The following is a 22,706-nucleotide window of genomic DNA, read 5'->3' as shown; positions in this document are numbered from 1 at the left end:
GTGCTTCGAAGCTACACAAACTCTCACAGCTTAAAATACAAAAATCACAACAACCTACCCTATCCTGCACTATAGTTTAGCAACATGTGAGAATCCTGCTTAATAATTAAACCAAAACTAGGGCAAGCCAAGGAGTTTGAAGGCAGAGCCAAGCCAAGGCATTACCACATTAGTCAAATCATGAACCAAGCCATTTATAGCTGACTATGCCATCTAGGAAGAGGGCACTACATAAAGTGACAGTAAGGCTATTGTGTCTAGAGACAGGAAGAAATGGCAGAACGTTGACACTGGGACAGTTTCATGGAGCCATAACCAGCTGTGATCTGTCCCTGCTATTCAATACATTGCAGAGATGCACCATTTACATCCCCTCCCCTGCCCCAAGAAATCATTGTTCTATCTAGCTAATACACAAACTGTGCAAGTCTTGCTGACTTTGCTTTAGTTTCTGATGAGCCCTTACATAGGATGCCTGTCTGGTACGACACTCAACAGTCTGGGAAGTCTTTGACCCAATGGTGCACAAACAGCAATGGATTCGTAGTCTAGTCACCCAACATCATACATGCCGCCTTGTGGCAAATCAATGTCACGATTTCGTCTAAGCATACATAAAACACAATTGGAGTAAACAATAAACAAAAAAGACAGGAAACACTACGCTATGCAGGGAATCCAGACCAGACTCAGTGGGGAGACGTCAGACCTGTGCCTTTCAGAGTGCTGTTCAGACTCCTTACCGTGGTTAGGCTCAATGGCCCACAGAGACGTCAGTGGACAAAAGAGAGAGAGAGAGTGCGCGGGTGAGTGTGCATGCATGAGAGTGAGTGAACAGGATTCAATTTTCCAGGCTGCTCATTTTATTTGTGCATTTCAGGAAGCAGGACAGTAAAATTAATAGTCTGTTTCTTGCTGCTTGCAGGAGCTAAATAATTGCATGCAAAAACCACCGCCTAAACCTCAGTATCATAGAACCAAATCCTGAAGTCCTGATCAAGGCAAAGATCCCATTTAAGTTACTGGGACTTTTACCAGACTAAGGGCTAATGAAGAATTTAAGCATACGGCCCATAAGACGTTAGCTGATCAGACAATTTGAGTTCAGTTGTTTATTTTTAGACAATAGCCATGAGCGCTGTGTTGGAGTCCTACTACCCCAGCTTCAGTGAAAGCAAACTGACAAATGAAGAAGTGTAGCGAGGACTAAAACATTTCTGGTTACCTTGCAGCAACTTTTTTTGTAGTCTGGAGTGGAAGCATATTTTGTCTCCATTATCCATTGACAGTATCTTGTGGTATTTGACTGCAGCATCTTAGCAGCCTGATATTATTTAACTGCAGCATCCTACTACGGCTTCATCTTGCTATTACTCACTGCAGCACCTTATTACTGCGGCATGTGGTGGTATCGTAGTGCTGTACTACCCTGCTCCTCATGTATCACAGTTTCCTGGCACACACTATTACTGTATTATCCCCAAACTAATTTACTGCAGCATCCCAATGGTGCCTTATTCATGCATTATCCTAATACTACCTTACTTCAGTGTCCTGTGTTGCCTTATTGCTACATTTATCCTGGTATTATTATATACTGGAATGCTGTGACATCTTATGGTTGCATTGTCCAGATACCACTTTACTGCAGGATTCCGTGGGACCTTATATACAGAGAGTACTTTGCTGCACTAGCCTTGGGTATCTTATTATTGCCTTAGTCTAACATTTGGCTGTACTGTCTTGTGGACCTTCTTACTGCCTTGTTCTGATACTACTCTACTGCAATATCCAGTAGCACCTGTGTTATCCAAAGACATCTTTACAGCCATATTTGATGGGAAGCTTTATAAACAGCTTCCATGCTACTGAGATTTTAGAAGCTCTCCACCTTGCTAATTGGCATAAGGCCTTTCCCTGAAACAACGTCATTTAGAGCATGCGTGGGGGTGGCAAGCTGCTTTCCTAACTCATTTTCAGAATGGTGAGGTAGTTGGAACACACCAGACACACTTTAACGTAGCAGGATTGCTGCTGCGATAGCCAATGGGACCCTGTTGAGCAGACAAAAATAGCATCACATAGTATGAAGAAAGGCATTAAAAACAATTCAAGAATGCAGTTCGTATGGACAGGGCCGGCTCCGGCTTTTTTGCCGCCCCAGGCAAAAAAGCCTCCGGCCGCCCCCCCCCCAGCGAGCCAGAGGGCGGCCACAGCGCCGGGGGCAGGGCGGCGAGCCCCGGCCGGGGCTCCGCTCTCCCCCCGGCGGCCAGAGCACTGGGGGCAGGGTGGCGAGAGGGCGGCGAGCCCCTGCCGGGGCTCGCCGCTCTCCCCCCGGTGGCCGGGGGGAGGGAGCCAGGGGGGAGGGTGGCCAGAGCGCCGGGGGGAGGGTGGCGAGCCCGGCCGTGGCCCCGCTCTCCCCGGCGGCCGGAGCGCCGCGCCGCCCTCCTCCAGGTGCCGCCCCAAGCACAAGCTTAGTGGGCTGGTGCCTGGAGCCGGCCCTGCGTATGGAAGTAATTGCATGTCAATACCATCATGCTGAAAGAAAGTGAGACAAATGCAGAGGAGTTTGTGTGTGTCCTCAGAAGGACTTGGCTGCTGTCTTGCTTCTTGTTTTTACAGAAATTGAGTCAGAAAACCAAGTAAGAGCAAAGCTCTCTGATCTCCAGAGAAAATGCAGCTCTGGCCGCTCCTCTAGTCATTGCTGAGCAGATTACATTGCGTGCGTGTTCACTTAACTAGCAAGTTGTTCAACATCCAGGCCCCCTTGGGTATATATATACACACACACACACACTCTCTGTAAAACTTCCTTCTATGCTCAGAATACTATTTACACTGCACAGTCACAAACAGAGTATGCACTAACTTTTGCCCTTTCTGACACAGATGCCCTATAGAAAAGGAGGAGGGGGAGGAAAGAAGGAACAGGAAGCCTCTTTCCCCTCTCCCAGGACACCTGCACAGGTCCAAGGTATAGCCTAACACCAGTGCTCCTTGCTGGGAGCATGGCCAGGTTTCCCCCATCCCTGTACACCTGCCAGCATGCTGTAGCACCAGCAGGTCAGGAGCACTAAACAGCACACTCCTCACCAGCACCGTGAAGCATTCTGCTTGCATGTGTCCTTTGCAGACAGAATAGCTCAGAGCACCTTCGCTCAGCTGCTCCAGCTTCACACTCTCCCAGAACCCAGCATTCCAGAGTGGAGCAAGGGCTTGGTTTGGTGCTAGGAATTCAGCATGACTAAGTGTTCATACCTGCATGAAAGCAGCTACAGTCCTCCCCCAGCACTGAGTGCACACAGCCCACCTGCCTGCCCCTCATGGAACACACCCATTTGCTTTACGTTTCATGTACACATCCTATCTGTGACCACTCTATGCAGCCTGACTTGGTATTTCATAAGAAACTCTCCTTATTAGTGAAGGTGGCAGGGCTGAGATACCAGGATGTGCAGCAGCATTCATGCAGCAGTAAGATAGTCTGGGGTGGAAGCAGGAATTGTCTTATAAAACGCCAGTGACTTGTGCCACTGATGGGTTTTACATAGAAAAAAAAACCTTTGGGAGGCCAGCCATCACATTCTCAAACTCTTGGGGATGGCTGCAGGTACGAGTGCATGTGGATAGCTAACTGGGCCCGTTGTGCAGAAGGCCCCATTATTACCAGAGGCTGGGTGGATAAAGGAGGACAGAAAATCTGGTCCAGTGGGGATGGACAAAGTAAGATTTTGAGGGTGACCAAATGTCACCTCAGGTCATGAGACCATCTGAACATGTATGTGCGCATGCACTGATGTAGCAGTTCTACAATCCTGGGACTCAAGTGTGGTTTTGGTGTACAAAAGGGAAGAGTTTAGTCTGAGGCTCTAGGTTAACATACTATTTATGACAATAAAGCAAAAGATAACAAATATCACCCCTCAAAGCTCTACTGTATATTCATACAGACAAAGGGCCCGATCCTGCACTCACTTAGGCAAAACTTCCATTGATGTATCCTGAAACACAACACGAGTTTCCTGGAAGCAATAAAGTGTCCTTGTGGGGCATTTCATTTCAGCGGGGAGTGAGAAGAGGAAGAGGTCTAGTTTTTCTGACAGAAATTGTGTTATCCTAATTTTGAATATACATAGAGCTTAGATACTAGTGCATCTGAAGTGCATATGTAACTCACACGCCTTCTGGGTATGGTGTTCTGTCCCATCTAGTGGCACCGAGGCCACTTAGAGATTAATGAGTCTGCTCTACAGCTTTAGCTAACAGGCAGGTGGCTTTTAGCTCATACGGTAGATACTCATACCCAGGTTCGATCCTGCCCGCTAGCGACCGGGGTCTGTCGGCATTACACATATATTGTAGATAGCTAAATGGATAAGCTAGCTAGTTCTGCCTGAGTAGGAATGCAGGATTGGACCCTTTATCAGAAGTTTCTACCACCTGCACCAAAAGACATCTTAGTGTGTGAGTGAAGAAAGGCAATAGACAGGTACTTATTGTGAACCACTTGCTAGTTCATGAACTTAAAACTATCATCACTCATTAGGCAGTTTTTGTGGCACTAACAAACTGAGCCACATTTGGTAAAGATTTTGGAAGGTTTTGTATATGTACAATATGCTGCAGGTGACTACAGGTCATTTTCCACTTCTGCAGCTACTATACCTGGGTTTTATTATTAGCCAAATGAATTAGTTTACTTCAGTTCTTTCCTCGTCCTCCCCTCTCCCAAGACACATTTCTCAGCCCTTACAGAGACTACTGAGAACAGTGTTGGGAAGCCTCTGGGTCATTCTTCCAGGTGTACTCCTGGGCCTGATGTCACACAAAGTTTCAGCTAATCCTCATTTTTCTAATGTTATTAGAAATGGCACATCCCAGAGGAATGGCATAGCTGAGAATTAAAGAAAGGACCTGGCAGTGCCCATTACTATTCAAAAAGTGTTCTCTGGTGTCAAAATCCCTGACCCATTCACAACATGCTTCTGCTCCACCCTTGGGTAACCTTAACCAGGAATCCTCTCCTCTCTGAATTTTCCCCTCAGTTGTAAATCCTGAGTGACCAACTGAGGTCAATTGAGTTAGCTTTACCTGCATAAATGTGCAGATTTTGGCCCTCTCTGTTTGGAGTGGCTAGAAGTTTTCCCAAAGTGGTTCAGGTCAAGCTATTTTCAATTAAATTGAAAAAAAAATGATAAGTATGTAAAAAAATCTTAAAAGAAATAGGAAAGCAAATACAATATTAAACATATCACTATGTGTGTATATATTATACATCTAAAACATTGCCTGGTGACCATGGGGCAGATGCTGATCACGCTAATGTACATGCAGAGTAACTCTGCTGAAGGCAGAGGATTTACACAGAGATCAGCATCTGACTGTATGGGCTAGATCCTCAGCTAGTGTAAATCATTAAAGCTCCACTGTCTTCAGCTGATGATCTGGCCATGTATCTTTGGACATGCTACATGCCCTTGGAAGGACAGCAAGTGAAGAGCTAAAAAGTGCTTTATCAACCATTGGTTTAAAAGAGGAGAGGAACGAAAAAAAATATAAAGTCAATTAAATTGCTTCCATCCACAGCAGACGTGAATTAGGCATTTTTTGAGCAGGAGAAGCAGCTTCTAGTAGATATTTTATTGGACCCGGATGGTCACCAGAAAGCGAGCAAGTGGCCATGATGGTGGTGGCATTTACCAGGGAGAGAAGAGATGAAGGGTAAATACTGATCTCGCTCAGCTCTTCTTTCTCTAGGCTATGGTTGGGACTGATTCCTTTCCTCATAAGCTACTAAGCCCTCTGCCTTGTTGACCTTTCGTGTACAATGAAGTGTGCTCCTTTGAACCAAGTAGGAACCAAAGTACCTTTATAGAACTCAGTGTCATTACAAAGCTGTACAAGTAAGAAAGTGTTGATGTAAACTATGAAAAGAGGAACCTCCGGTGAGCTGATCTCTCCACCTTGCGCTCCTTTGTCTCCCCTTGCTCTCATTCGCACTCTCTCTCACAGTGACCCATTCTCCCCAAAATGAAACTTCCTCCATGGAGGTGGAGTGCAGCTGTCCTTCAGGGATGTCAGCAACTGCTTGTCCAGCTGAGGCTGTCAGGAGGATTGCATCAGGCCTGTGAGGCGCTTGCCTGCCAGAGACTTTCCCTAGAGAAACAAACAGAAGACGAAAGCCAAGCTGTGAGTGAAGCTGCTGCACAGTAAAAAAGACCAGCCTGCTCAAGCAGCTGGGCCGTGACTGAGCATGAAGGGCAGGAGACTGAAATGGTTGAAAGGGTGCAGATGCAGCTGAGTGCAGGGGATAAGTGCCTGCCACTTACGGGTGGTGACGGGAGCATGTGGTTTCCTACCCATGCCAATGCTCACACAGGGGCAGTAAATTGCATGTAACAGAACTCTTGGTATTTCAACCCCTCTGTGCCTCAGGTACCTGATCTTGCAATGGAATAATGAACATAGGTCATACTTACAGAATGGGGGACTCTATCCTGGGAAGCAGTGACTCAGAAAAGGATTTGGGGGTCCTGGTGGATACTTAGCTGAACATGAGCACCCAGTGTGATGCTGTGGTCAAAAGAGCTAATATGATCCTGAGATACATAAACAGGGGGCTCCTGAGAAGGGGTACAGAGGTTATTTTACTTCTGTATTAAGCACTGTATTAGACTGGTGCTGGCATACTTGTCCAGTTCTGGTTCCCCTCAATTCAAGAAGGATGTTGATAAACTGGAGAGGGTTCAGAGAAGAACCACGGGAATTATTAAAGGATTAAAAAACATGCCTTATAGTGACAGATTCAAAGAGCTCAATCTATTTAGCTTAACAGAGAGAAGATTAAGGGCTGAATTGATTATAGTCTATAAATATCTACAGGAGGAACAAATATTTAATAATGGGCTCTTCAATCGAGCAGAGAAAGGTACAACACGATCCAATGGCTGGAAGCTGAAGACAGACAAATTCAGACTGGAAATAAGATGTACATTTTTGACAATGAGGGTGATTAACCATTGGGACAACTTACCAAGCAATGTGGTGGGTTCTCCATCACTGGCAATTTTAAAATCAAGATTGGATGTTTTTCTACAAACGCTGCTCTAGGGATTATTGTGGGGAAGTTCTCTGGCCTGTGCTATATGGGAGGTCAGACTAGATGATCCCAGTGGTGTCTTCTGGCCTTGGCATCTATGAAATGAGGTTCAGCTGAATGTTCAGCAAGACAGGTATCAGCTCAGACACTGAAGTCTGGCCACTGGCATTAGCTCAGGGGGGTTACACTTTAATCTCTTAGTGTCAAAAGAAGTTGAGTGATGGTATGAGAATTAGTCAATGTAAAGCTCAATTCTAGCTCCCTTACTCACACTGAAGAGTACTTATCCATGGGAGTAGACCTATTGAAACCAATAGGGCTAGTCACATGAGTAAGTGCTGCTCAGTGTAAGTAAAGGTTGCAGAATTGAGCCTATGAGTATTCTGACGGCTTCCTTCCAGTGTGTACTGGGCTGTACTCAGGACATGAGCCACCTGGGCACTCGGCTCAAACTCATATCACACAACTCTGGATACTGATTATCAGTCCAACAGAAATAAATTTAGGACAAACATATTTTAGAGATGTTTTAATCACTCCCTTCCCTTCTACCAAACCCCTTTCTCCACACCTCAGTCATCTCGCACCATGTCTACTGCAAACTCCACCTCTCTGGCTTCCCTGCTTGCTCTCCTCCAGGCCATTCAAAACACTAAAGGAATTTTGCTCTCCAGGGCCCCGATACTGCACAACTGAAGTCCGCAGGAACTTTGCCATTGATTTCAATAAGTATAGGATTAAGACTCAGGTGCCCATGTCACTACCAGATTTGAATCCCTCCATTGGATTCCCCTTGCACCATACGATACCAGCTCCCAGTCAGTGCATATCAGCCCTACCTTCTTTCTTATGTACCTTCAGAGATGTGCTTGTTAAAGGGACATTGCCAACTTTACAGCTAGTCAGGTTTTAAAAATAGGTTACATGTAATTTCAGGTAAGTTCAGCAGCTGCGACATCTCCCTGGTCATTTTTTCTTGTGTGACAATAATACTCTCCTATTATAAAAAAAATATTGAAATAAGCTTACAAGGAATAGCAGAGCTCTGCTACCTCTAACAGGTCTTATACAAAGCCTATTTTATGTTACTGTATTTAGCCAAAATATCCACATTTTTGGAAAAGTCTTATTTATTGCTGTTTCAAAGACCCACACAAAGAGCAAAGGGAAACAAATGACACAGTGAAATTGACTACATATAAAATGCATAAAGTAAACAAACTGAAAAATAAAGAAAAATGTTTTTTCTCTGTTCTCTTCCTGTTATAGTGTTGTTAGGTGTAACTTGTAACAATAGTAGGTAAAAAAAAAAAAAAAAATTGTAGACGGAGGTTTGATGTTACACAGAGATGTGGCTCTTTAACTATATATAAAATTAACTATGCCCACAGGTGGAGTACAATTTACCACCCATCCATATGTTGGCAGATTTTTGTTAAAAATGTACTGCACATGAACAATGTGTGGTTTGCAAAGCTTCATAACTTGGCCCAATCTTGACCCCTGGTCTCCACTTCCTGTTGCAAGTAAAGAGAGGGGAGTTGCTGGCTGAGGATGTTGGGGGGAGGGAGGAGAGCTGACAGGCAGTCAGCGAACAGTGTCACAGCTTCTCTGCTGGAAGAAGGACATCCAGTCCCCCATCCCCATGTTGCTTTCATGTTTAACAGTCCAGCTTGGGGTGAGGAGTAAATGGGGGTCCCACCCTCAATGCTGATTTTAATGTGTGCATGTTTAAATTGTTCCTAGGGCCAGGCTGCTCAGAGGGACTGGGGTAGCTGACAGCAGAGTAAGGGGTTGCTTGGTCTCATGGAGAGCAGAGAATGAGTCTGAAAATGGAGGTTGGGGTCCCATCCCCACAGCTGTTAAAGCAGCAGAAGGGGTAACTGACAGGTGAAATGTTGGTGACGAGTAGGGTGACCAGATAGCAAGTGTAAAAAATCAGGATGGGGGTGGGGGGTAATAGGTGCCTATATAAGAAAAAGCCCCCAAAATTGGGACTTTCCCTATAAAATCAGGACATCTGGTCACCCTAGTGACCAGCTAGCAGGGGTTAGTCCTTTGAATCAGGACAGGGATTGTTGCCAAGAAGCTGTTCCTTCCTCTGCCACAGGCTCTCACCATCTGCTCTTGCTCTTCCGAGGCAAAGGCAGGACACTCATCTCCGCACCCCTTTCCCACCATCTGCAGAGTCTTTTGGTAAAGGTATTGGCCTGGTAGCCAGGAGATCTATGTTCCCAGCTCTGCTACAGACTTCCTGTGTGTGAACTTGGACAAATCGCTTAATCTCTCTGCACCTTAGAGTTCTGGAAGGATAAATTTGTCAATAAACTGGTAGGGATTGAGATAGTATGGTGTTGAGGCTCAGATAAAGAGCTACAAGGTGTTTTAAAACAATAAACGAATCTATGCCCATTTTGCAAAATATGAAATTTCAAAAGATGATGCCAAATCAACGGTCACATATATATTCTGTGTGAAGCTAGAATGGGGGAGGGGGTTCACAGAAGTACCTAGACAAATTGATTCTGTATATTTTTGGCAATGGGTAGAGAAGGGCCCGTAAGTGAAAATTTCAGCTCTGAAACCAAAGAGCCCCAATGTTCGGGTGGATTTAGGTGCAGGGTTGTGGTTCAGCCCACTACAGAGTTAGGTCCCAGGCACAAACCTTGGATCTGGATCTGACCACCCCCAAAGCTGGAAGGGTTTGATTTAGCCTTTTCTCTTTATACAGGTCTTTCTTTTCCTTTTACATTTTGAAAACTAAATTTTGTGAGGAAAAAGGGTGACAATTTCCTGTGTATAATACAAACAACAGGGGAGTAAAATTCACAGATGAAAATACTGGGCCACATGCTTAGCTGGTGTAAATCAGCTTAACTCCGTTGACTTGGGTGGAGCAATGCCGACCCACACCAGCTGAGGATCTGACTCGCTGTATGGATGTTTCCTTCGTAATCCCTTCATTGCTTTATACTCCCAAAGTCCTCCACAGAAAGACATAAATCCACAAAATGTTGCTGAGTGTGGTGCTTCGCCTGTGGAGTTAGCTGAGAGAGCTGAAATAAAAGACATAGTGCCGTACAGTTCCTTAGTGGCTACGCACCTGGTCATCCTCGGGAGAGCGAGTTAGTCCTGCATTTTGACACAACGTTCCTTCCAAACCCAGCTCTCTCTGGTTGGCCATAAGCCACATGCCACAGTTTTTCAAAAAGTGCCTCAACGTTTGTTAGCACCATCACTTTTGCATGCAAATGAAAGAATGTGTGTATCCAGAACAGAAGGTGATAGTGGCGCCTCAGGAAAGGCAGGGTGGGCACTGTCCTCCCTGATTTAAAAGAGATGCAATATGACTGTGACGGAGTAGTCTGTCCCATTCAGTGTAGTGGTGTCTAGGGAGCAGCACTCCCCTATCATGTGGCATGGCCCTTTAAAATTTTGAAAGGTCTGATATATATAAGGATCTAGGCGATATTGACAGAGAGGAAGTGGTCACAAATACCATTTTTCTCCAGCCCTGATGCCATAGACAGCGGCCTTACACAGGCTCTCCAGCATGGTTTGGTGCTGCTCTGCGGCCCTGGCCAGCTGCAGATCCCACTGTTTTTGTTGTGTCTTCCAGATTTGCCAGAGGACTGCCAGGATCTGTTTGGATGACTCTGCTTCCTCCAGCAACTGGCATAGGAATGCAAGAGATCACATCTGTGCCCCAATACATCAGCTTGGGAGAGGAGACCTTCTTCCAGCATTTCTGCTCCATTCTCCAACTGCAACTGTTCACATTCATCCGGGATCGGAGAGGGTCCCAGCTCCCATTGCTACTACCGCTAAGTGGACATGGGGAGCTGCCCTCAAGTCTGCCCCCTCCTGGCCCTGCAGGTGCATTGCCCTCAGCACTCAGGTTCTTTCAATCAATTACCCAGATCAGATTAGTTCAAAACATAGATCCCTTTCATAGGGTGTGGCTTATTACCTCTCTCTGCAGAGTGTAACTCACTGCAGAGTGTAACTCACTTAGGGTACGTCTTCACTACCCGCCGTATCGGCGGGTAGCAATCGATTTATCCGGGATCGATATATCGTGTCTCGTTAAGACGCGATATATCGATCCCCGAACGCGCTCACCGTCGACTCCGGAACTCCACCAGAGCGAGCGGCGGTAGCGCAGTCGACGGGGGAGCCACGGCCGTCGATCCCGCGCCGTGTGGACCCCAGGTAATTAGATCCAAGATACTTCGACTTCAGCTATGCTATTCGCGTAGCTGAAGTTGCGTATCTTGGATCGATTCCCCCCCCCAGTGTAGACCAGCCCTATGTCGCTCAAGTTAACACCCACTCTGGCACCATATAAGAGTCTTGATAGATTTTCTTGCTCCAGTTCGGGAAGACCCAGCCCTCCTCCCAGAGCTGGGTTGTACTTCGGTCAGTCACTCACTCTTAAGACAGAAGTCCCCAATGCTCTTCCTTGGAGCTGGGTTATGATTTCAACCATCTGTAGGGCCTTAGCTAGCTTCTCTTTCAGCTGGCCCCTTTCCCCAGCTGGTCCCCAGGATCACAAGTGTCAGCAGGTCAGTCCTTTCCTGCTACAAGGGTGGAGACAGCATATAATCTCGTCCCCTTCCTTAACGCTCATCCCAACTGCCTGAGAACAGGGGGGCTTTGCTCTGCCCATTCTGCAAAGCTCCTGGTTCTGGGCCCATAAACAAACAGTGATGGGATTTCCTCCCAAGCACCACTTATTCCCAGGCGCAGTTCCTCTCTACAATGTCTCATAAGTCCTTGTATATATTGGAGTTGCAGCTAGCAAGGGATGTGAAGGGTAACAAGAAGGGTTTCCTCAGGTATGTTAACAACAAGAAGAAGAGAGAGAGAGAGTGTGGGACTCTTACTGAATGGGGGAGGCAACCTAGTGACAGATGAAGTACTCAATACTTTTTTTGCCTTCTATGATGAGATAACTGGCTCTGTGGATATGGGGAAAGCGGTGGACGTGATATACCTTGACTTTAGCAAAGCTTTTGATATGGTCTCCCATAGTATTTTGCCAACAAGTTAAAGAAGTATGGATTGGATGAATGGACTATAAGGTGGACAGAAAGCTGGCTAGATCGTTGGGCTCAACGGGTAGTGATTAATGGCTCGATGTCTAGTTGGCAGGCAGTTTCAAGTGGAGTGCCCCAGGGGTCGGTCCTGGGGCTGGTTTTGTTCAACATCTTCATTAATGATCTGGATGATGGGATGGATTGAACCCTCAGCAAGTTTGCGGATGACACTAAGCTGAGGGGGAGAAGTAGATACACTGGAGGCTACGGATAGGGTCCAGAGTGACCTAGACAAATTGGAGGATTGGGCCAAAAGAAATCTGATGAGGTTCAACAAGGACAAGTGCAGAGTCCTGCACTTAGGACGGAAGAATCCCATGCACTGCTACAGGCTGGGGACCGACTGGCTAAGCGACAGTTCTGCAGAAAAGGACCTGGGGATTACAGTGGATAAGAAGCTGAATATGAGTCAACAGTGTGCCCTTGTTGCCAAAAAGTCTAACTGCATATTGGGCTGCATTAGTAGGAGCATTGCCAGCACTGGTGAGGCCACATCTGGAGTATTGCATCCAGTTTTGGACCCCCTACTACAGAAAGGATGTGGAAAATTGAAGAGAGTCCAGCGGAGGGCAACAAAAATTATTAGGGGGCTGGGGCACATGATTTATGAGGAGAAGCTGAGGGCACTGAGCTTATTTAGTCTGCAGAAGAGAAGAGTGAGGGGGGATTTGATAGCTGCCTTCAACTATCTGAAGGGGTGTGTGACGTTGCATTCCATATGCTTTATGAAAATATGCTTGTGAATATGATGTAACTGGAATATGCTTTATGCAAAAGGTCTCTTGTAAGGTATCATTACAAAGACTACAATCTACTGAGTGTGTTCTTCCTATTTGTTTGCATGTATTATTTCTATGTCTGGAGTTAAGAGAATAAGATATAAACTTGTATTACGGTTGTAAACATATTTAGTGGAAGCCATTAAGGGTGCTTCAGAATCAATGAACTGTGAATGGGTTTATTTACCTCTAAGCTTTTCTGTGTATGTGTGGGCCAGCCTGTGGGTAATGAAGAATGAGGTCTCACAGGATGTGTCCATGTCACAGGATACTGGAATCCATCTTAAATCTGGTACTTTTCCATTTAGAAGGAGGGGTGGGGACCCAGAGAAACAAAAGATTCCCGCTTTGTGTCAAAGCTATAGAAGGGGGTGGAACAGGACAAAGGGGGCGGTCAGTCATGAGAAAGCCCCTGCTTACCACCTAAGATGTCTGCTGGAACTAACAAGGACTGTACCAGGGGAAAGGATTGGGCCCAGACTAGGAAGGAGTCTAGTCTGTGAAAGAAGCTTATTTGAACATCTCTGAGGGTGAGATATTACCTGTAATCAGTTTCTTAATGTATTAGGTTTGGACTTGCATGTTTTTGCTTTATTTTGCTTGGTGACTTACTTTGTTCTGTCTGTTATTACTTGAAACCACTTACATCCTACTTTTTATACTTGATAAAATCATTTTTGTTTATTAATAAAGCCAGAGTAAGTGATTAATACCTAGTGATATAGAGGGTGAACAATTTATGAATTTACCCTGTATAAGCTTTATACAGAGTAATACAGATTTATTTGGGGGTTGGATCCCATTGGGAACTGGATGTCTGGGTGCTGGAGAGGTAACCTGCTGAGCTGTTTTTGGTAAAAGTCTGCAGCTTTGGGGGTGTGGCCCAAACCCTGAATCTGTGTTGCAACAAGCTAGCATGTCTGGCTCAACAAGGCAGGGTTCTGGAAGTCCCAAACTGGCAGGGAAAACGGGCTCAGAGGTAATTTTGGCACATCAGCTGACAGTCCCAAGGGGACTCTCTGTGACTGAACCCATCACAGGGGGTTCCACAGAGGATGGAGCTAGGCTGTTCTCAGTGGTGGCAGATGACAGAACAAAGAGCAATGGTCTCAAGTTGCAGTGGGGGAGGTCTAGGTTGGATATTAGGAAAAACTATTTCACTACGAGGGTGGTGAAGCACTGGACCGGGTTACCTAGGGAAGTGGTGGAATCTGCATCCTTAGAGGTTTTTAAGGCCCAGCTTGACAAAGCCCTGGCTGGGATGATTTAGTTGGGGTTGGTCCTGCTTTGAGCAGGGGATTGGACTAGATGACCTCCTGAGGTCTCTTCCAAACTTAATCTTCTATGATTCTGTATCAGACCTTTCAAAATCTTAAAGGGCCATGTCCTGTGACTGGAATGGGCTGGGCTGGCTGGGCCCTAGGCACCACTGCCTTTAAAGGGGCAGTCTATGCTATCACAATGCCATTTTTCTACAAAATTTGCTGTCAGTTTCATAGCCTCACTTTGAGACATCAGCCTCCCCTGACAAATTGGATTTCTGAATCCTTCTCACACAAATTCTGTTATTTATGAAGGCAGTGATTGTGGGTGCAAAGCTTGCAAAGTAGGGGGTCTGTGAGTATGGGTTTGTGTTAATTTGATCCCAATATCATGTCCCATCTTTGGGACTTGTCTAGCTGAGATGTAGAAGTCAACCAGGAGGAAGACTGGAAGCAGTTAAATTGATCCTCACTTAGGTATGATAGATGCCAAAAAGGTTAAAACCCCAAAGGATATTTTGGGCCAAATCCCACAGTCTTGACCCGGTGAAAATTGCCTTGTTGGGAGCGCTGACTAAGGAGTCCAAGGTTTGGCTGTCAGTGTGGCTATGATGGTAAAATATGACACTCTGGATTTGCACTTTCTTAATAGAAGTTCTGAACAAAATGCATATTTTCTGCCATTTGTATCTATCAAAAATAAAACCAACCCAACTTCCCTCCCATCCTGCCATGGTGCTGTTGGCTGGCTTTATACAGTATATGATTTTGATTTCAGCCTACACCCACCAAATATTGATTTCTGACTGTCAAACACATATGCTGATCCACTTAAGTCAAGGATAAAAGTGGGCATGGTCGTGGGAGTAGACCTTCAACAGGGGCTAAATCTTAAAAACAAACAAAAACCACCAACCAAAAAACCCCCCACACCTAAAGTCTTTCAGCAGCAAGATGTTCTTCATTGGTAGTTATAGCAGCAACAACCAACTAGCCAGATTTTTCTCACTCAAACAGTATGTTACAGCTTTAGGGGTATTGCTGGAGAGTTTTGGAAAGGAAAAGGTGTTAGTTCCTTTTTTCAGCTGTTCCCCTGCAAACAGTTGTACTTCACTGTAGGTGTCAAGAGAGGATCCAGTCCATATCTATTGCAGGTGGGGAAGGTACTCCTCAGCTCTGTTTATGGAGCGGAATGAGTTTGTTACTCTTGAACTCTACCATTTGCAGTAGTTGCAGTTTTAGAAATAGGGACAGACTGTGGCTGTGGTGGGGAAGCAGTGTGTAATTTGAAACTGGATTAACCCCAAGGGAATTTTCAGGGAATTCTTTAAAAGGACTTTGGCGATTCATATTCAGAATCTGACTTTTGACTGTCCAGTCCATTCTACTATTTGATCAGCTGTGGGACTTAGGGATCCAATCCTCTGAGATGCTGAGCACCCTCAGCTCATGCCACAATCTATTGAAGTGAAGGGTACTCACTATGTCTCAGGAGATGATTAACATCTTGCAGGTTTGGGCCCTAGCTGACCTGCTGCTGAATTAAGATTTAAAATTCCATTAACATTCAGCTTCTTAATGAAGTGTAATACAGTAATTAAGCACAACTGCCCCATAGAGGCAAAAAGCCAAATGAAAGCAAACTTTCCATCAGTCTCTCTGCATAAATAGAGAACAGCATTTCTTTCTAGCCTGCTTTAACGGATTGTGCGTCTTTGTGTGTTGTGTTATTCCCCATCTTGTACTTTGCTAACGCTGTATACAACGGAAATATGTATACAACGCTGTATACAACGGGCTGCCGTTCTCATAGCTAGGAGATTTGGAGGAAATTGTGAAGTAACCGTCTTCAAAAAAAGAAAGTTTTGTTTTGGCCAGTTTTTGTGGTTTCAGAATACTTTAATGTGCTCTGGCCAGCACACAGACACATGCAGACATTATCAGCATCAGCATGCACTAATCAGCAATCAGCATGCACTCTATCAATTACTTACCTGGGCAGTGTTTATCCTATGGGGAATTTGGTGGTTATGGGATGGCAAAGAGGAGGTATGTGGGAGGGCTTCCCGCGCCAGACTGACCCAGACCAGATGAGTTTAAGGCTATGAGAGTTCCTGTCCACAGTTCCTGCCACCCTCCTTTGACATCAAGTTAGGACTTCAAGAAATGGATTCAGATATAACAGTCAGTTTTCCTGCCACCTGCCCCCTGCATACACTCCTTGCTGCCATTTCCCCTGTTTGTTTGATCCCTATGCAAATCACCCTCCAGGAGAGCTGAGACTTGAAGCTATGTACATCTTTCTTTTGGAGGCAAACAAATGGTACTTCAATCAAACCTGGGTTTAGGCTTGAACATGACATTTCTCATGTGGTGATAGATATTCTTGACATTTTGGACTGAAGCAAATCTTAACTAAAGTGGCGCAGGCACATTAATTGGGTATTGAACAAGAGAGTGTTGCTACCCACCAAACTGTTCCTCGAGAAAGAGATTTTCCAACACTGTCCATCTTTTCATTGCTAGATTTCTGTATGGATCTTAGGGAAATTTCATTTTTTAAATGTTCTTTTTATTAGACTTTTTCCACAAAAAGACATGTTGCCAACATAAGATAAGTAACAAATTAAGAAAACAAAAGATAAATATGAAAGAAGGTTAAAGAAACCCAATAATGATAAAGTAAAATAACTTAGTTGAACACTAAATCCACACAGTCACATAAATTAAAAACATTTAAATTAGTATACACAAAAGTAATGGACAATACCACCAAAAAACATGCCTTACAGAGAATACAAACCAAGCACGTAATACAAACCAAGCTTTCAACATTAGGTATACAAAAAGCAGCTCACTTCATTTCCAGCCATGCCAACCACTCCTTACCACTGTGTTCTCAAGAGTTCCTTCCAAAACATTGCAGACTGGACCTCTTATCTGGAGACATTTGACTGTGATATTCTATCTCACTAGTGCTCACAGTTAGTCTAAGCGACTATAGTTTACTCTTCTCCAAAATCAAAAGCTTGGGTGTTCGCTCTTTCCCCTTCCTCCCCTGCCCCGGTTGTGTTTCTGGCTATATCTCTATGGGCACATGCTTGGACAACAGGTGAATTAAAATTAACATTATCCATCCCCGCTCTATTTTCAATTTACTGAGTATTTCCTATTCTTAAAGTGTTTACCTCACCAAGGCATTGTACTTTACCATGGCAAACAGCAGTAAAATGTACAATAGCCTCCAAGTATAAAACGAGCAAAGAACTAAGACAAACTTCAAAACCCACCAATTCCTAGAGATCCATTTGCAAATCTTGGTGATCATCCCTACAATCTCATACCTAATGAGAGAAAGATCTTCTTCAGTCAAGGAGCAGTTATGGCTCCTTGATTCTGAGAACTAGTTTGTGCCAGTCCTGGTATCAGTTAGAGCAGCCTTGGGGCTGCTCTAACTTATGCCACTGGAGCATAGTCCTAAGCAAACTCTGGAGAAGGACTGTGATCAAAATATGTGATCTGGAACATAGAAATAGTTTTGTATCAATATGGACTGCAAGATTTGGTCCACTGTATGTCAAAGCTGATAAAAGGAGATTAGGGTTTTTTTTAAACAGCAAAATAGCAAAGTCTAGAACTCCCTCCTAACAGCTGTTATCTTCTTTAATATGTTTAAGAAGTGAAAATAAGTAATTCCCAAATATCCTCCAGGTCACAAAATACCTTGATTGCTAGTTATATATGCTATTTTCTGATGTTCACTAGAAGGGAAAAGATAGTTTTTAAATCCCATCTTCTATATTATCTAATAGGTAAATTGTAGATAGAATTATGTTATACACAACTCCTAAATTATTACAGCCAATGCACAATTCTATGGCAGAATGTGTCCTATTAATGCTGAAGGAGAAGCCAGCATTCTATGTTACTGTTTCAATGCAGATGCAACATCGGGTTCTATTCTTCTCTTCATGAACAGGGAGCTTTACTTGCTTAACTCCCTTTAGTGGAAATAGGAATTACTTACGTAAATATCTTGCATAATACGAAAAGATTAGAAACTCGTGAAGTCAAAGTTCACTTGCTTGCACCTGTTTTGAGAAGGAAATTTAGACTAGGCTAAGTTGAAATCAGAGCTGGGTCCAAACAAAAGCCCAGAACTGAATCTGTCAATTTGAGGGTATTTGAAATCTGGATTTGAATTTAGCAGCCAGAACTCAATCTCTAGCTGAAATGTATTGATATTTAATCATTCAGAGCTTGTATGTAGCTGGAATAAAAGACAACGAAGGAATAATCGTTTTGTCTTACACTTCATGTAGCGCCTTTCATCCAGAAGGATTTGAAAGCACTTTACAAACTGTATATATAGGAATCACTCACCCACTGCTGGAATAGTGACCTCTGGAGTGTAACGCGGCAGCCATTCTGCGCCAGCTACACTATACAACAGTGTTCTTAGGAAGGGATGGGAAGAATAACATATCCAATAGAAACTATGAATACTTATCTTTAAAGGAGCCCTTGTGTAGAAGAGAATATGCAGCATACACGCAATACATGCAGCCTATTTTTACAGTAGATAAAACATGCTGTGTAAGCCCATGTAGCATATACACAATACAGATATAGTATTATGTAGCTGCAGGGAATAGATGCAGTATACTTCGGCATGCAGCATATATTCAGTACATGAAGTGCATAGAATCTTTGTACTGTCCGCTACAGTGGCAGGTAATTAACCAATTACAATAAGTGTTACAATGAACAGAGGACATGTTGTGAATGTATATTAGATACCCTCACACTATTGGTGCATTCTGTTGCTTTCTGCCACCTAAATAGTGCAGGTACCTTTCTCCAGTATAGTCACACCCCTCTTAGAGTGATTGTAAATATAAAACGATTAAAATATTGAGTGGACAAACTATTATTTTTATATTAATAAAATATCCTTCCTGAAGGTAAAGCAATCTCATCTCCAGATAGCCCCCTTAATGCAACATTTGAGAAGCTTTGACATTTATTTCAGTGTCTCTCTCTCTCTCTCTCTCTGAGCTAACTGTTCCTGGTACCTACTTTGCTTGCATCTCAGGATACTGCCCCTTTATGCTTGTTGCAGTTTGGGTGTATTTATTCTCTGTTCACCAGTGTCTTTGACTTTTAATTTTAGGCCAGGTGGCACATTTGTTTTCTTATAGTGCAAGTGGTGAATCGTTTCCATGCCCTCTCATGATGTCACCTATTTATCTATGTTGCATTTGTCCAGTGTTTGGAAAGCCACAGGTAAATAAAGGTGAACTGAAAGGTCTACATGATTTTCAGGGAACAAGTTAAAAAAAAGAAAGTCCCGGCTTGTTGTGTGACTATACCAGGTACTTACACATCATCCAACCAGAAGCCTCCTTTCACAATGTTCACATCATAAACATTTATAAAATATCACATTAGAATCCATGTAAAATATAATTCATTCAGTTGTGAATGATGAGATCCCATCCACACTTTTCACATGTATGACATCATCCTCATGGATTATGACATTAAACCAATAGAGATTGGGCTCTTGGAGTGTGATGGAAAAATTACTCCAATGGCAGACAAAATGAGTGCACATAATAAGCAGAGTAGCATGAGGCAGCAGCAGTGACCAAGAACTAGGGGTAAAGTAAAGGAGGTGGGGGTATGAAAGTGGCAAAAAGGGAGGCAGCAGGGAAAGGACTGCATAATATGCAGGGTGGGGATAGTAGGGAGGGGAAAGAGGTTGTGCGTGGGACATGGTACAGCAAAGCAAGGAAGGAATGGTATCCCAAATAGGGCACAGACCCAGGAGTCTGATTTATGTGTAATATAAATTAAAAAACAGAAGAATGGTGACTTTAAGGTTCTTTGGGTTTCATTGACTCTTGTGGTTCACACTGTCACTAGAATATTTTGATTCTGTTATAGTCATATAATTTCCCTCAGGGCAGGCAGTGTCCCTCCTATTTGAATTAGATACTGTATACTCTGCTCTCTATCTACTGCTGAAAATTGGCTCTAAAATTCACTTTTACACATCAAATTTGCCTACTTGTTTTCAGATGTCACCAGCATTTACTGTCAGCTGTTGACTCTAGACTGGTGAATATTTAACAAATATAGCAAAAATCCTGCAGCCAGCTACCATGTAAAGTCCTACATTATTATCTAAATAGATTTCACTAATACATATATAGAATCATAGGACTGGAAGGGACCTACAGAGGTCATCTAATCCAGTCCCCTGCACTCAAGGCAGGACTAAGTATTATCTAGACCATCCCTGACAGGTGTTTGTCTAACCTGCTCTTAAAAATCTACAATGATGGAAACTCCACAATCTCCCTAGGCAATTTATTCCAGTGCTTAATCACTCTGACAGTTAGGAAGTTTTTCCTAATGTCCAACCTAAACCTCCCTTGCTGCAATTTAAGCCCATTGCTTCTTGTCCTATCCTCAGAGGTTAAGAAGAACAATTTTTCTCCCTCCTCCTTATGACAACCTTTTATGTACTTGAAAACTGTTATCATATCTCTCCTCGGTCTTCTCTTTTTCAGACTAAACAAACCCAATTTTTTCAATCTCCCCTCATACATCATGTTTTCTAGACCTTTAATCATTTTTGTTGCTCTTCTCTGGACTTTCTCCAATTTGTCCACATCCTTCCTGAAATGTGGCGCCCAGAACTGGACACAATACTACAGTGGAGGCTTAATCAGCGCGGAGTAGAATGGAAGAATTGCTTCTCTTGCTTACAACACTCCTGCTAATACATCCCAGAATGATGGTTGCTTTTTTTGCAACAGCGTTACACTGTTGACACATATTTAGCTTGTGGTCCACTATGACCCCCAGATCCCTTTCCGCAGTACTCCATCCTAGGCAGTCATTTCCCATTTTGTATGTGTGCAACTGATTGTTCCTTCCTACGTGGAGTACTTTGTACCTTATTGAATTTCATCCTATTTACTTCAGACCATTTCTCCACTTTGTCCGGATCATTTTGAATTTAATCCTATCCTCCAAAGCACTTGCAAACCCTCCCAGCTTGGTATCATCCACAAACTTTATGAGTGTACTCTCTATGCCATTATCTAAATCACTGATGAAGATATTGAACAGAACTGGACCCAGAACTGATCCCTGCAGGACCCCACTCGATATGCCCTTCCAGCATGACTGTGAACCATTGATAACTACTCTCTGGGAACGGTTTTCCAACTAGTTGTGCATCCACCTTAGAGTAGCTCCATCTAGGTTGTATTTCCCTAGTTTGTTTATGAGGTGGTCATGTGAGACAATATCAAAAGCCTTCCTGAAGTCAAGATATACCATATCTACCGCTTCCCCCTATCCACAAGGCTTGTTACCCTGTCAAAGAAAGCTATCAAGTTGGTTTGACAAGATTTGTTCTTGACAAATCCGTGCTGACAGTTACTTATCATCTTACTTTCTTCTAGATGTTTGCAAATTGATTGCTTACTTATTTGCTCCATTATCTTTCCAGGTACAGAAGTTAAACTGACTGGTCTGTAATTCCCCGGGATTGTCCTTATTTCCCTTTTTATAGACTGGCACTATATTTGCCCTTTTCCAGTCTTCTGATATCTCTCCCCTCCTCCATGATTTTTCAAAGATATATGACTTGTGCATATCAGCTTTCACAGCATTCTAGACAATAGAATTTTAGTATACAAATAATCTTACAGCTACTGCAGGTTGATTGGCTAACAGGGACCCACTACTGCAACTCCTAATCACCCATCAAACAGTTATCAGTCTGAGTCTATTGGGAAATACATTTGAAAATGAACAAAGCTTCTAAAATGGTTTCCTACATCTCTATACCAAAAAAGGGTACCACAAAACAAAGATGCATCTTTAGACTCCTCCAATCCTGGAGCCAGCCTGGCTCCTGGAATAGGTTAGATCAGCAGCAAAGCTGCCCTAAATTACCCATAGTTGCCAATAACCCCGGCAACTGAGTATAGCCAGGATATAGGAATACTATGGCCATGCCCCTTTCCCCTGCTCACATCCACAACACCAGGCTGAAGGGTGGTGTAGATGCCAGTCAGGTGGCTCTGTGCCTCTGATGTGGGGAGAATCCTCAGGAAGATGTATCCACAGGATTTATACTACCAGTCAGTGTTCTTGATACCAATGTCTCAATTTTCATATTTCTACCTAAGTAGCCTTCTCCCTCAGGGCTGGCTCTACCATTTTTGCCGCCCCAAGCAAAAAAAAAAAGCCGCCCGAACTGCCGAAGCAAAAAATGGACTGTGCCGCCCCAAGAATGGACGGAATGCCGCCCCTTAGCATGTGCCACCCCAGGCCCTGTTTTCTCTGAATCTCCCTGCACTCATTCATTCTCTCTGACTGTTGGATTCCTTTCCACTTCATGTTTTACTACACCATACAGATGCTAGCTGTATGAGATGTACTG

At 43.9% G+C, this 22,706-nt stretch overlaps 1 protein-coding gene across 1 annotated transcript in view; it reads right to left on the bottom strand.

Moving 5' to 3' along the window:
* Positions 1 to 552: 552 nt before the first annotated feature.
* Positions 553 to 22,706, bottom strand: part of RGS6 (regulator of G protein signaling 6) — a 184,628-nt gene continuing 162,474 nt past the window's right edge. Inside the window, exons 16-19 of the mRNA XM_029911408.1 lie at positions 18,636 to 18,681; positions 13,453 to 13,467; positions 5,964 to 6,156; positions 553 to 604 (exon numbers count right to left, since the gene is read on the bottom strand). Coding sequence (XP_029767268.1) covers positions 553 to 604; positions 5,964 to 6,156; positions 13,453 to 13,467; positions 18,636 to 18,681 — 306 coding nt within the window. The remainder of the gene's footprint in view (positions 605 to 5,963; positions 6,157 to 13,452; positions 13,468 to 18,635; positions 18,682 to 22,706) is intronic.

Source organism: Terrapene carolina, unplaced genomic scaffold (assembly GCF_002925995.2).
Source record: "Terrapene carolina triunguis isolate 2854851 unplaced genomic scaffold, T_m_triunguis-2.0 Scaffold96, whole genome shotgun sequence".
In the NCBI taxonomy this organism is placed as follows: Eukaryota; Metazoa; Chordata; order Testudines; family Emydidae; genus Terrapene; species Terrapene triunguis.
Note: the sequence above shows the minus strand (reverse complement) of the source record. Positions and strands in the feature narration are given on the sequence as shown.